Source organism: Falco cherrug, chromosome 5 (assembly GCF_023634085.1).
Source record: "Falco cherrug isolate bFalChe1 chromosome 5, bFalChe1.pri, whole genome shotgun sequence".
Taxonomy (NCBI): domain Eukaryota; kingdom Metazoa; phylum Chordata; class Aves; order Falconiformes; family Falconidae; genus Falco; species Falco cherrug.
The window spans coordinates 54,277,591-54,291,258 of NC_073701.1; the positions used below are offsets into that span (position 1 = coordinate 54,277,591).

Below are 13,668 nucleotides of genomic sequence, written 5' to 3' on the forward strand. Positions count from 1 at the left end.
AGAGATGACACAAAACTGGGAGGAGAGTCTGATACATCAGAGAGGTGTGCTGCCATTCAGACAGACCTCAGCAGGCTGGAGAAATGGGCAGACAGGAACCTCATGAAGTTCAAAAGAAAGCCAAAAGGCCTGCACCTGGGCAGGAATAACCCCAGGCACCAGTACACGCTGGGCTGTGTCAGGGGACGGGCAACAAGATGGAAAGCAGCTTGGCAGAGAAGCACCTGAGGTCCTGCTGGACAAAAAGCTGAACATGACACAACTGTGTGTCTTTGTGGCCAGGGCAGCCAACAGCCTCCTGGCTGCATTGAGAAAAGCATTGCCAGCAAGCTGAGAGAGGTGATCCTTCCCCTCCCCTCAACACTGGTGAGACACCCCTGGAGTGCCAGGTTCAATTCCGGGCTCCCCAGTACCAGAGAGACAGGGATATACTGGAGCAGGTCCAGCGAGAGGCCACAAGGGTGATCAAGGATTGCAGCATCTGACCTACGTGGAGAGGCTCAGAGTGCTGGGACTGTTCAGCCTGGAGAAGAGAAGGCTCCAGAGCAATCTTACCAATGTGTAGAAATACTGGGGCGGGGAAGATAGGCAGCAAGTAGAGTGAAACCCAGTTCCCACTGAAGGAACAGGAGGCACTGAGCACAAACTGAAGCACAGACAATTCCATTTAAGTTAAGAAATTATGTTTTTACAGTGAGAGTTATCAATGGAATGGGGTTTCCAGGGAGGCTGTGGATCATCCAGCCTTGAAGATGCTCAGAACCTGACTGGACACGGTGCCAAGCAGCCTGGCCTAGGTGACCATTCTTTGAGCAGGGGATTTCACTAGACATCTCCAGAGATGCCTTGCAGCATCAGCTATTCTGTGATTCTCTGATCTGCTTTGGTTACCTCCTGTAGTTTTATTTGCCACCTTAAGCTGGTTTTCTTCACAATTATGTCAACACAGTATTAAAGAAAACAGATTTATCCTGATAAACAAAAAATTTTACTGTAGAGTTTTAGACTCTGAAATAGTTTTCAGTTCCATTTGTGTTCTATTTGAAAAGCTGTGCTGTGATCCCTTCCATTGAGTCATTGCTGAGTGTAATCAATGTAGCTTCCTTCAACAGAAGCAGAGTTTAGTTTATCTGCACTCCTGCTGATTACCACTTTTCTCAGATCTTCGTCCTTCCCAGACACCATTGAGGCCCCTTACTGTTCATATAAGAGCCGTTTCTGCTTCAGAAGCCGCTTCATTTCTCAGACAGCTTTTCTTTGCTTGTCTGATGTACAGTGAAGATGGTTTGCATCAAAACTGTCATCAGTGTTCCTTGAAGAGGAGGGCCAGTTCCTTGCACTTGCTGTCCAGAGTCTGACAAACTTGTCTGAAGGGTTTTACCCTTTAACTGTACTAGGTAGAAATGTGATAATCCTGTCAGTTTCTTAAATATTGTTTCGAGTTCGTTAATAGCTCTTCAATCTACAGGTAACGTTAGGCTTGCCCCTTCATCCTTCTAGGTGATTAATGTAAAGAAACCTTTGGTTTTCTGAGTAGGGGCTTTCAGTGTTACAGAGCTCAAGACAACTAGAGGAGAGATGGTGAAGAAACAGGTAAGATCCTTTGTTGTACCATAAACAGCTGTAAGCTGAGTAGGAGTAAGGCTAAGATGATTAAGAGACCCTTGTAATTCTCCCAAGTGTTGTCGTATCATAGTTTCTTATTATCAAAAAGCAATAATTCAATACTATTAAATATTTTTGTTGTACTGGAACTTCTGTATAGATTTTTTCAGATTCTTTTGAAGGGATATTCTGTGTATCATTTTAATTTACTTCAGTGCTGACACCTAAGGCTTCATTTTTTATTAAGGCCTAAATGGCTTTTGCAGATCTGAGCATTAAATAAAACAGGAGTGACAAACAAAAGGGAGCTTTTGGACTTTATGAAAACATTATTCTGAATGTTTGAACCCCTATCAAGCAAAAAAAAAAGTATTTGGCAAGTAGATGTTTTAGTCACAATCACTTACGTACATGTCTATGTTGTAAGCTGAAAAAACTGAGAAAAATATGAATCTCACGAAGCATTGCTGTGCTGCCATCTGTGGATGTTTCCTGAGTACTGCTTTGCCCTTTTGGGATATTAGTGATTAGAGTTCTGTGGAAAATTATTTTTTCTTTCACAGTGAAAACCTAAGAGTTCACAAAGGGTTTATTTTGATTCAAAAACAGGAGAAGAAGGAAAGTAAATGTTTCCATTAAAAACACTTCTTTTGGTTTTTTCCTCCCCACATCTTCATGTTTATGTGGTTTTCCATGTGTGATTGTATATACTTGACTTTTGAACAACAGCTGTTGAGAGCTTTGCAGTGGGGTATTTCAGCAGGTTTTTTTCTTCCGAAAGCTGATTAATATTCCCTCTTTGGATATTATTGCTGAGAGTGAAACCTGAAATGATAAAGTTTTTGATGTTCTGTCTCAGTTGCCATTGGCATACAGAATTTGGGTTAAGGGGTGTATTAGCTGAGGGCTTTTCTCTACATCTGACACTTAGCACTTCAGACAAAAGTAGGATGGACAGGTGTAAAGTAATTTACTTTTTCTCCTGTTACTTGGATCTTTCTTTCAGTGAGTCAGCTCTTGTCTTATATTAGAAGGCTGATATACAAAATATCAATGTCCCTTGCATAAAATTGTTATTAACTAGGACAGTTGAAGAGCCATGATTCTTACAGGAACACTCAATTTTTAGCTTGATGTGATCTTATTGTCTGCTTCTTGTTTCCCCAGTTCACTGTCATGATAGGTAATGATGTTTGCTTTGAAATTTTATTCTTAGTGTTATTTCTATGTGATACCCCTTATAGGCTGTGAATAAATGTTTCCTCATTATATTAGGATTATATTAGGATTATTTGGGTTACAGGGAACTTCAGGAGGTTTCTAGTGCAACCTCCTGCTCAAAGGAAGGTTGGCTCTGAGGTCATACCAGGTTGCCCAGGGCTTTATCCAGTTGGGTCTTGAAAACCTGCAAGGAGGCTGTACAACTCTCAGCTGCACTGCATGACTTCTTACAAGGAAAACTTTTCTTAATATCCTTAACTTCTCTTATTTCAGCCTATGCCTGTTGTTTCTTGTCCTCCCACTGTGCACCACTGTGAAGGCCTGGTTCCGTCTTCTACTTAACTTCTGTGTAGGTACTAGAAGGCTCCTGTTGGGTATCCCTGAAACAGTCTCTTCTGCAGGCTAAGTCCTGATGCTGCAGCCTTTTCTCACAGAGCAAGTGCTCTCAGGCCACTGACTGTCTTGATGGCCCTCTTTCTTCATTCATTTTATCAATTAAACAATAAGAGTCTTTGTAAACTCTTTTGTCAAAGTTTTCCTATACTTAAATTATGTGGATTTAGATAAGTATAACGTTGACTTTTTATTATTATTTTTCCACCTATATGAAGTTTTCGTAGGACAGGTGGACTTGCTAACAGGATCATAGTCTAATATTGGAATCAGAGTATTCCAGTGAGGCTACAGCATTTATATTTTTAGAGAGAGAGAGATACGACGCTAAAAGATTATTTATTGTTCATTTTCCTGTGTATCTTAATGCCTGCCACACCTTGCTAGTTACAGCTATGCTATCTAAACAGTAGACTATATGTGTGTTTACAGGTGAATAGGTCTCCTTTTTGACTTAGTAGTTTAGAGTTGTTCCATGGTGTTTGTATGCATGTGTATGTACGTTAACAATGCATGCAGTGTTACCTAATACAGTTGATGTATAAATTGTGTGAAGCATCGTTTTGTCCAGTCACATTGTTTGTCTAATTTTCTTGGAGGTTGATTAAGATCACTTGATACTGATTACCTAAATAGTTGTTATCCATAGATTGCTCTGCTACAGAAATGTCTTTTTTCTTTTTTTTTTTCCCCAACTGATTAATATGTAACATGGAACTGTAATTCCAGTGTCAACCTTTGTCATGTTGAAGACCAATCCTTCCCTTCTGTAGTTTGTCTCATGGTTGGTCTTGTAGCTTCTATGTTCTGTTCCATTTTTGCCAGTGATCATTTAGCTAAAAGACCAGTTTGGGTTCAGAGACTGAGCATTTACGTTTTGGTGGTTAAAGAAAACTTGTGGAGGCTGCAGTACCTGAAGTGAAGTGCTGTTCTGTTACCTCATTAGTTCACAAATGGTTTTCTGTAGTTTTACTGTATTTGTTTAGCTTTTGTGGTTTCTATTATTCTTCACCTGTTGGTATATTTGTTAGTTTACCTATGTGTTTTAAATAAAATCCAAAACTGCTACGTTGAACAGGGAGGGTAAATCTGGTGACTTTGCTGTCTAGTAGATTGTCATGGTTCTAATGTTTGGGGTTTTTTTTTTTATTGATGCTTTCCTTGAGGCTTCCTTGGTAACCTACAACATACCACAACGTGAGAAAACTAAGAATGTAGGCTTCCTTTCAAATTGGCTTCTGGATGCTTTTTCCCTGTGACTTTATGATCTTAAATAGCTCTCTATTGTCATACTTTTCAAGAAGTAAACATATTTGCAATTATTTAGTTTTGTCAGTTATGTTGAAAAAAATCAGCGTATTTGTGGCCAACTGCGTTAGTTCCTTTAGTAGCTACTCTTTTAAAAGTTGTGGCATCTGATATTTCAGAAAAAAAGTCAGCTCTGTATCTCAAAAATTGATGTGTTCAGATGGATACTTGTGCATTCCAGTACCACCATTGGTGTTATCTTAGGCTGGAATTTGGAAATCTTTATAAGGAAAAAGGGAAATTACATCTTCCTGACTTATACATACAAACATAAATTAATATTCTGTGAAAGTGACAAAACTAATTAATCAGGTAAAAACTAGAAAAAGATAAATTAAGTTTTTGGTGAAACAGCACACTGTCAGCACATTGTGTAGTGCTTGACTAAAAACCTATAGAAATTTGTTCTGGACATTCCTTACACTAAGCTGATCAGCTGAACTGATTTGATCTCCTAAACCAGCCCAAAAACAATTCAGAGAAGAGTGAGGAGGAAACATAGTTTTTTGACAGGTTAGTGAGGTGAGTATGTTTTATTACGCAATCAGATGAAGATCAGCAGAGAAGGGGCAGGACTTCTTTGGGCAGTAGGCTTTGTCATATCACTCAGATTGAACATGCAGTTTTACCTGTAGTATGCTTTCATTTATAGTTATTTTAGTGTGGTTTGCACTGTATTGTTTCTGAGTATCTGGTGTAACTTGGTAGTCTAACCATTCATTTAGGTTGACGCTAAAAATAATCTTTTGAAAAAACCCTGACTGACCACTGCTGTATGGATTTGAGACACCAAGTGTTTCTCCTCTTAGCTGCATGGGTCCATTCAGAACTGGCAACACGGACCTGTGAGGCTGGAGGGGCTTGGCATCACCACTGCTAGGAATAAAAGCTCTTTGCCATGTAGCAAGAGAAAAATAAGCTTTCTTCAACCCTCAGTGTCCAAAAGGGCCTGTAATATCAGGATTTTTTTTCAGTGTTGATAGCTCATGGAACCTATAGGTGAAGAGGGAAAGAAAGGAGTGTGATACAGGCATGAAACTCTGCTCTCTACAGCATGTGAATGATTTTGCTTTGTAATATTACACAGGTGTGATAGGAAGAAATAGGAATAACTTTTTTTTTTTTGCTCTGCTCAATAAAGATGTAATTCTTGCAGTCTCAGTTGTTGTATTTTATGCAGTAGCATATGTGGAGCTAATATTTTTGTTCTTCCCCTTGTTTGCAGAGAGGCAGATGAGACTGAAATATTTGGCCTTGGAGTCTTTAATAGAGGAAAGAATTCAGAAAAGCTTATAATATTTAATGAAGAAACTTTGCTTAATCTATATGCTGAGGCATGGGGATTATTTCCAAGCGATGGAAAAGTTTGTGTTTAAAAGAGTGTGAGGAGTAGCACACAAAAACTAAAAATGGTTTACTAAAACTGTAAATCATATTTTAGTGATTACATCCTGCTGTCCCTAAGTGCTGACAGAAGAGACAAACTGGTAAAGCGAATAAGTCATTATCTCAGTCTAAACAAAGACCCTTGCTTTCCTTGATGAATTTCAGCTCTAAACAGCTTCACAAAATTTAAAAGAACAAAGGAAGGGCTAGACCAATTGTGATTCGAGGTCTAGTCCATCCAGCACAGATCGCTGTCTTCAATGGCATCCATAAACAGATGTCTAGGAAGAGAAGGAATAGGGCAAGCATCCTCATCTTCCCTTCCCTCCCACCCTTGCCAAAAAAAAAAAAAATACCTGAGTTTTCAACTATTTTCTGTTCACATGTTGTTCTGAATGTGGTGTAATTTGATGTAATAAACCTTGTTGGCTCTTTCTTCCAAATACCTCTGCAGCCTGTTCTTGAGGCCCTGTAAACTTTGTGCATCTATAACAACTTTGAGCAAGGAGTTTCATAAAGCTACTATTCATGTATCAAGAACCACCGTAATTTGTTTTGAACCTCAATACAAATTGTGGTGTGACACTGTGTTTGGCTGGACTACTATGTAATAAATTCTGACCTGAAGCTTTTGTAAAATACTATCTGTGCATAACTTGTAATGATAGCTGTAGCCAGTCTTGGTTAAAAAATATTAATTTTCTCTGGAAAAGGCCATACTTCTCTTTTTTTTTCTTCTTCTTCTATTTTCTTCCTTGCAGGCACTAGGCTTTACAGTTTAAGGTATTGTTCGCGACTGCTTTAACAACATTTGAACGTTCTTTTGTTTCAAATCACTGTTCTAAAACCCCTGCATTTCTACTTACAGTGTCTGAGCAACACACCTCCTCTTACAGAATACTTCCTCAATGATAAATACCAAGAAGAGCTGAATTTTGACAATCCTTTAGGAATGCGAGGTGAAATAGCAAAATCTTATGCAGAGCTCATCAAGCAGATGTGGTCAGGAAAGTACAGCTATGTTACCCCAAGAGCATTTAAGGTCAGTATGAAATTTAACCTGAACATACATTGTTATTAGATTAAGTATACAGAACGTATGGAAACAGGCAATAATAAGAATTTAAAGTAATATTTATCAGTATGCAGTCCATTCATTTAACTGTTAAAATGCTGGGATGTATGTTTAAATAAGTGTAAACTGTCCTTGTGCTTTGATCTTTGAGAATTAGTTTTGGCTTCCTGGCTCCATTGAAAAGTTATTTTTTAAAAAAAAGTTTTACCTTTTCAACTTTCTGCTGTAGCATCTCAAAAATACCTAATCTTTATAACAATAAAGATACCAGAAATATTTGTATTTATTTTTTATAGACACAAGTGGGACGATTTGCACCACAGTTTTCTGGTTATCAGCAACAAGATTGTCAAGAGCTACTGGCTTTTCTCCTGGATGGATTACATGAGGATTTGAACCGAATTAGGAAAAAGCCTTACATTCAATTGAAGGATGCAGATGGGAGACCAGACAAGGTAGTGGTTTTGGTTGTGATCATCTTCATTTTAGTCAAGGCTATACATTGCTAGATACTTCTTAGATGATTGTGCACTGAAGGGTTGGGACGCTGATCATGCGTTGCTTTTTCTGAAAGAGATGTCAGAAAATAAGCCAAGACCTTAAAATGGAGATCTTGTTCAAGTACCTTTGTAAATTTCTGTTTATTTGGAAGGTAATTGAGGGGGTGGGGAGGGTGTTAAGGTTTTGTTAAGACTTGTTGTTCAATTCAGTGCTGAGTTCAGCTGGAAAAAAAAATCCTGTTCTGTTGTATGCAGCATTCTGTATCTTTCCAGTACTCTTACTTTAGGAAAATTCTTCTGGCATTGAGCTACAAGCATACAGATAATTTCTTTTGCTACAAGTATGAATTACTTTGGTGGAATTTTTAGTCTTGCTTTTGTCTTGCCCCAAGCCGTCTGAAGTTTCTCTCAGACTGTGTAATATCACTGACAGAATCTTTGTCTGAGGTATAAACATACATCTTTGAACCTGTGATCCTGACAGTAGTGCATTTCTTACCAGGGTTCTTTGGAGTGAGATTTCTATGTTTAGGTGGTAACTGAGAATGTTCTATTAACTACTCTCACCAATAATTCTCACTATTCATTTCCTACTACTTTGTCATAACCCAGGTCATGCTTTAATTGCAGGTGGTTGCTGAAGAAGCCTGGGAAAACCATTTAAAAAGAAATGATTCCATCATTGTAGATATATTTCATGGCCTTTTTAAATCCACCCTAGTTTGTCCTGAATGTGCTAAGATATCTGTAACCTTTGATCCCTTTTGTTACTTGACACTTCCATTACCCATGAAAAAAGAACGTACTTTGGAAGTTTATTTAGTTAGAATGGATCCACTTGCGAAGCCTATGCAGGTAAGCCTCTTAGTTTATGTACAAAACTCTTGATTCATGTGGCATTAACGATGAACTTGAGTTCCTTTACATTTTTTAAATTTATAAGAACAATAAGCAAATCCAACAAGCTTTAGTTTTCTGGTATGTGTTCTGAAGTCCCACTTAGAAAGCCTGAGGAAAGCTATACATACCTTCTTACATTTCTGTCAGTTTCAAGGAAGATATTGGTGATTTCTTTATGGTTGTATTAATAAGGCTTCATAATATTTGAAATGTCTGCTGTCCTCATCTTTTATTTTAGTGTTGCTATAACGAATTTGTATGGTTATAAAAAAAAAAAAATTACACACTTAATCCAGAATTAATTTGTCAATTTCTTAGCCTCAAAAGGCAAATATTGGTAATAAATGGTGCATAAAACCTCATGACTAAATATATTAGGTAGTCCTGAATTCTTCTGTGCTATCGCTTAATAGCCAAAAGAAAAAATTTCAGATGAGATTTCTGTGTGAAGAGTATCTCTGTTGCCTTTTTTAGGAAGGATGGTATTACACTCCTTAGAATGGTATGAAACAATGCACATAGCTTATGGTAACAAAGTCATGATTAAATAGTTCTAGCTGTACCTTACGGGGTAAGTGAGAATACGTGAAATAAATAAGACACGGGCAGTTAGGCAGACTTGAAAAAAGGTTTTAACACATGAAATCAGAGTACTGTAAGAAGGAAGGTGGGGGGAGAGGGAGCGTTCTCAAAAGCAATGTGAGTTAGGCAACTGAAGGTAAAGGGACATGTATTAACTAGTGGGAGGTGAACCTGACAGAAATTTGATTATTTGTGAGAACAAGTTTGCATAGGGGACACAGTAGTTGAAAATGACCCTGTATGACATAAGATGGTTATGCAGGAATAAATAGTGTTTGGGAAGAGTAAGAGTTCAGTAGAGCTTTTGTGAGTCTATATAACTATAAAACTTCAGAAAATAACAAACACCTCCTGTACTTGGCAATTAATTACAAATTTATAATACTTATTTCTAAATAATCCTGTTCTTATTACGCATATGACAGGTAAGAGTCCTATGTGGAGTTTCATTACAAACTGCAGGTGTACTGCAGTAAGGGAAGCCACAGAGAGGTTTTCTTTGACTGTTAGTCATCAGGTTCTCTCTCTGCATGTGAATTTAAATTTGATTTTTATCCATTGCCTGCCATTGCTTTTTTTCCTAGTAATACATAAACAACTTGGTTTGTATTTCAAATTTAAGAATCTAGTCAATAGCACGCACGGTATTTAAATGCTTAATTAAGTAGGTGCTGTTGAAATATAAATCTAAGTAGTTGGTGTGGTTAATCTTCTTGTGGAGAAAATAAAATAACATTTTTAAAAAGCATTATAAAAACTAATAAATGTAGTGTTCAAAAATGTGTGTGTTTGTATGAGCAAAGTTGTGAAGGTAACTACTACATTTTCAGCAGCTTTCAGAATTTGTATTAGTTGATTTACATACTTTACACCTTAAGCTCAGGAATCTGCAGAACATGTGATAAGTTTTTTGTTTTTTTCCTCATGCATATTCTCTTAAGAAATGAAAGTGACATTTTTTTTTTTTTTTAGTACAAAGTTGTTGTTCCCAAAATTGGAAATATACTGGATCTTTGCACAGCATTGTCAGCTTTGTCTGGTGTTGCTGCAGATAAGGTAAGAGTGATTGCTTATATGAAGCACAACTATGAACATTTTAACACATTAACCTGATTTAATGATATATACTCCATTTTCTTTTTAGATGATTGTTACTGATATATACAATCACAGGTTCCACAGGATATTTGGCATGGATGAAAATTTAAGTAGTATTATGGAACGTGATGACATTTATGTGTAAGTACAGATAACATGCTTCATGTCTCTTTGTAGTTTGTTTAGGTAACTAGACATAAGACAAAGACAAATATTGGGGGGGTTATTATTTTTTAAGTGTTCCCCTTTATAATCTTTTAAATGACAGTTGTCCTTTGTATTTCTGATGTTTTTCTTTTAGATTTGAAATTGCTATCAATAGAACAGAAGATACAGAACAAGTTATAATTCCTGTTTGTTTAAGGGAAAAGTGCAGGCACACTAGCTACAGCCATAGTGGTTCTTCACTGTTTGGTCAACCTTTTCTCATAGCAGTGCCTAGAAACAACACTGAAGATAAACTGTATAACCTGCTGCTGCTAAGAATGTGGTAAGGTTATTGTTTAGAGAAAAATGCATTTGTCATGAATAATGCCAATAGGTGGAATCGGTAGGAACTCACTTTTACATGCATTGCTAACAAACTGATCAGATTTGACTATTTAGTCTTTATTATAGCTGCTTGAGTTGTGAACTAGTGTGGATTTTAATTTGATCTTTTGTTAGCATGACCTAATTCAAAAATTACTTGAGAAGACAGTAGAGGGTCAATCTGTATTGACAGTTTAAGGGAATTAATTCTGCTGTAAACATAGCTGTTAGTTAGGGCTTGGTAAAATGGAAGTGTTTTGCCAGTTATTCTTCTATAGTTATATCTCCTGTATCTACTATAAAAGTTTATATACTAATTTATGTTGTAGAAGTATGTTAGGCACTTTCTGAAACTAGACTGGAATAAGTATCACTATGTGGAAGAGATTAGAATCGTTACAACTTCCAGTTGAAATTTGTGCTTAATTTTCTGTTGAGGTAACTTTTCTTGTAACTGAACCCATATATTTTTTGTGTAAAAAATACGGTTAGTGAACAGTTAAAGAAGTGATTTCTGGATAAACAGAGACTTAACATCAAAAATCAAGTTGTATAAAATCAAGTAACTGCCAAAAACATCAGAGTACAGATGAGCAGAATTTCAGATGTGCCTGTAACAATAGACATGTTAGGCAATAAAACTGTTAATTCTGAATAAATCAGGAGTTAGGGAATACAGTATAGTAGAAAGGAATTGCTGTAAGCATGTAATTGTTTGGCTTGAATAATGTAAATATTTTAAAATCCATTGATTCTAACTGTTGCTTTCGTTTTTTATATTTAGCCGATATGTAAAAACATGTACTGAAAGTGAAGACACTGAAGGATCCCTACATTGCTGTAAGGACCATGGTATTAATGGTAATGGCCCAAATGGAATACATGAAGAAGGATCTCCAAGTAAGACTGTAATATCTGAACTTGCTTAGTGATTTGTGTTCGGTTTGTCATTGAAGTTAGTTCTGTAGTGTCTTTCATGAAAGTTATTGTTATTCTACCTCATTTCTTCCTGATTCTTCTGATTGTTTTAGGTGAAATGGAGACAGATGAACAAGATGATGAATCCAGCCAGGATCAGGAACTTCCTTCAGAGAATGAAAACAGCCAGTCAGAAGACTCAGTTGGAGGTGACAATGACTCTGAAAACGGATTATGTACTGAAGATACTTGCAAAGGTCAAACACTCATGGGACACAAAAAGCGATTGTTTACATTCCAGTTCAATAATTTAGGCAATACTGACATAAACTACATCAAAGATGATACCAGGCATATTAGGTTTGATGACAGGCAGCCTAGGCTTGACGGTAAGTCATGGGGAACAGATTGGGCAACATTTAATTCTACTTTTTTCTGATTCTTTCATAGAATAGTATTTCATTCTTTGTGTGTGCTATTTGATGTATCTCTTTTCCCAATAGTCAATTCTGTATAAATAATGAATTTGCTATTGTAATTAACTCTTAGAAATGCAATTTTTTCATCTTAAGTTCATCCTAGCATTAATTCATCTTGAAGAGCGTTTGCCCAAAGTTAATACAATATCATGTAAAGCAAGAAATAATATTAAGAGAAAACATGTTTTTAATCTTAGAAAGATCTTTCCTTGCTTTGGATTGGGATCCTGAATTGAAGAAGAGATATTTTGATGATAGTGCAGCAGAGGTAAGCTGTTTATGTTGCTCCCCTTTCCAGCACCGATAAAACTTAAATGTGAAAAATACAACTTAATTAACGTGACATAAGAGATTATAGTTCTTCAAAAGAAGCTAGTATGTCTTTTTCACATCTTTCATAGTAAATATGTTGTCATAAATAAACTTCATTTACCCATCTAAGTAATTAGCCAATTTGAGGCTTACTAATTTGGAAGTAAATCTGAAGCTGTGAAAACTTTTTGCTTGAGTGGTTTCTGATGAGTTTTTCCATATATAGGAGCTTTGTAGTTACTGTCTATAGTAAGACGACATCACTAAAATGAGTTTTGTTTCATTTGTTCTCTTAACTCAAGAAATACTTCTCTTTAGGATTTTGAAAAACATGAAAGTGTGGAATATAAGCCTCCAAAAAAGCCTTTTGTGAAATTAAAAGATTGCATTGAGCTGTTCACAACAAAGGAAAAACTAGGTGCTGAAGACCCATGGTAAGAACAAAAGAATAAAATTGTTATGTTCTGTGGTGTATTTCTCAAAATGTAATCAGAAATACACCTGAACATTAACAGAGATACCTAATTGATTTCTTAATGGTATTTTGAATCTTATAATCCTAAACATAGTTGAAAATCTCTAAGTGTTTTCTACTTTGATCCATTGCTTAACTAAAATTGTTACTATATAGAGAAGCAACGTTTATATTGGAGACAATGCATAAGGAGGAAGGGTAGATCCCTAAGATACTCTAGTATGTGAATTGTGATCCACAGTGAATGAACGATATTGTGCCAAATCCAATGCAGTGGTTTAAACAAATATTCTTTTCCAAGATGAGAAAGGTTGGTGCATACTGGCTTTTTTTTTTAATGCAAATACATAACTTGCCTCCCATTGATACATGAGCTAGGGATGTGTCTAAACCACAGGTCTGTGGGATGGGGGATGTGTGTAGTCAGTAGAACCTCTCAAATTCATGTTCCAACCATTAAGTTTTTGGTGGAGACTTTTATTCTGATTCATGGTTCTTCCAGATTATGATTTGGGATTGTATCTGAATATTCACAGTTACAGGATATTCCTGTAAAATCCTTCTTCTCTGGGAATTTTCTAGCAGATAAGAAGCCTTCATCAACATCAGAAGCTCAGAATTAAGTTTGAAAAGAGGTTCTGCCACTTTTTCTTTTTTGGATACTTAAAAGTTTTGGAGACTTCTGTCACTGAAGATCCTCCTTTATTTGGGCAGGGGAGAAGGGTGACTTAAAAATTGTCTTTTTTTTTTTTTTTTCTGGGTTGGCTAGATTATACAACACTGGCTAGACTGTTTGAGATATCCTATAACTCAGGTATGGTGAAGCGCTTCCATTTTTGCAGCACATTTTAAGTAGAATATTTAAACTACAAAATACAGCTACCG

The 13,668-nt window shown here is 36.5% G+C and overlaps 1 protein-coding gene and 1 long non-coding RNA gene across 3 annotated transcripts in view; one reads left to right on the forward strand and one right to left on the reverse strand.

The window, feature by feature from the left end:
* The window catches only part of USP15 (ubiquitin specific peptidase 15), a 70,227-nt gene that overhangs the window by 52,111 nt on the left and 4,448 nt on the right, over positions 1-13,668 (forward strand). Inside the window, exons 9-18 of one of the 2 annotated variants that reach the window (XR_008732309.1) lie at positions 6,782-6,955; positions 7,285-7,443; positions 8,119-8,343; positions 9,943-10,026; positions 10,115-10,209; positions 10,370-10,558; positions 11,384-11,499; positions 11,631-11,906; positions 12,194-12,264; positions 12,611-12,742. Coding sequence is in view for 1 of the 2 variants with exons in the window: in XM_055710758.1 (XP_055566733.1) it covers positions 6,782-6,955; positions 7,285-7,443; positions 8,119-8,343; positions 9,943-10,026; positions 10,115-10,209; positions 10,370-10,558; positions 11,384-11,499; positions 11,631-11,906; positions 12,194-12,264; positions 12,627-12,742 (1,505 nt within the window). In the remaining variant the exon portion in view is untranslated. The remainder of the gene's footprint in view (positions 1-6,781; positions 6,956-7,284; positions 7,444-8,118; positions 8,344-9,942; positions 10,027-10,114; positions 10,210-10,369; positions 10,559-11,383; positions 11,500-11,630; positions 11,907-12,193; positions 12,265-12,610; positions 12,743-13,668) is intronic. The other variant, XM_055710758.1, reaches the window with a different exon arrangement.
* LOC114017233 (uncharacterized) lies at positions 648-11,681 on the reverse strand. Its single transcript, XR_008732310.1, has 2 exons — positions 11,598-11,681; positions 648-5,520 (listed from the first exon to the last, which is right to left on the reverse strand). It is a non-coding gene; the product is annotated as an uncharacterized LOC114017233 (long non-coding RNA).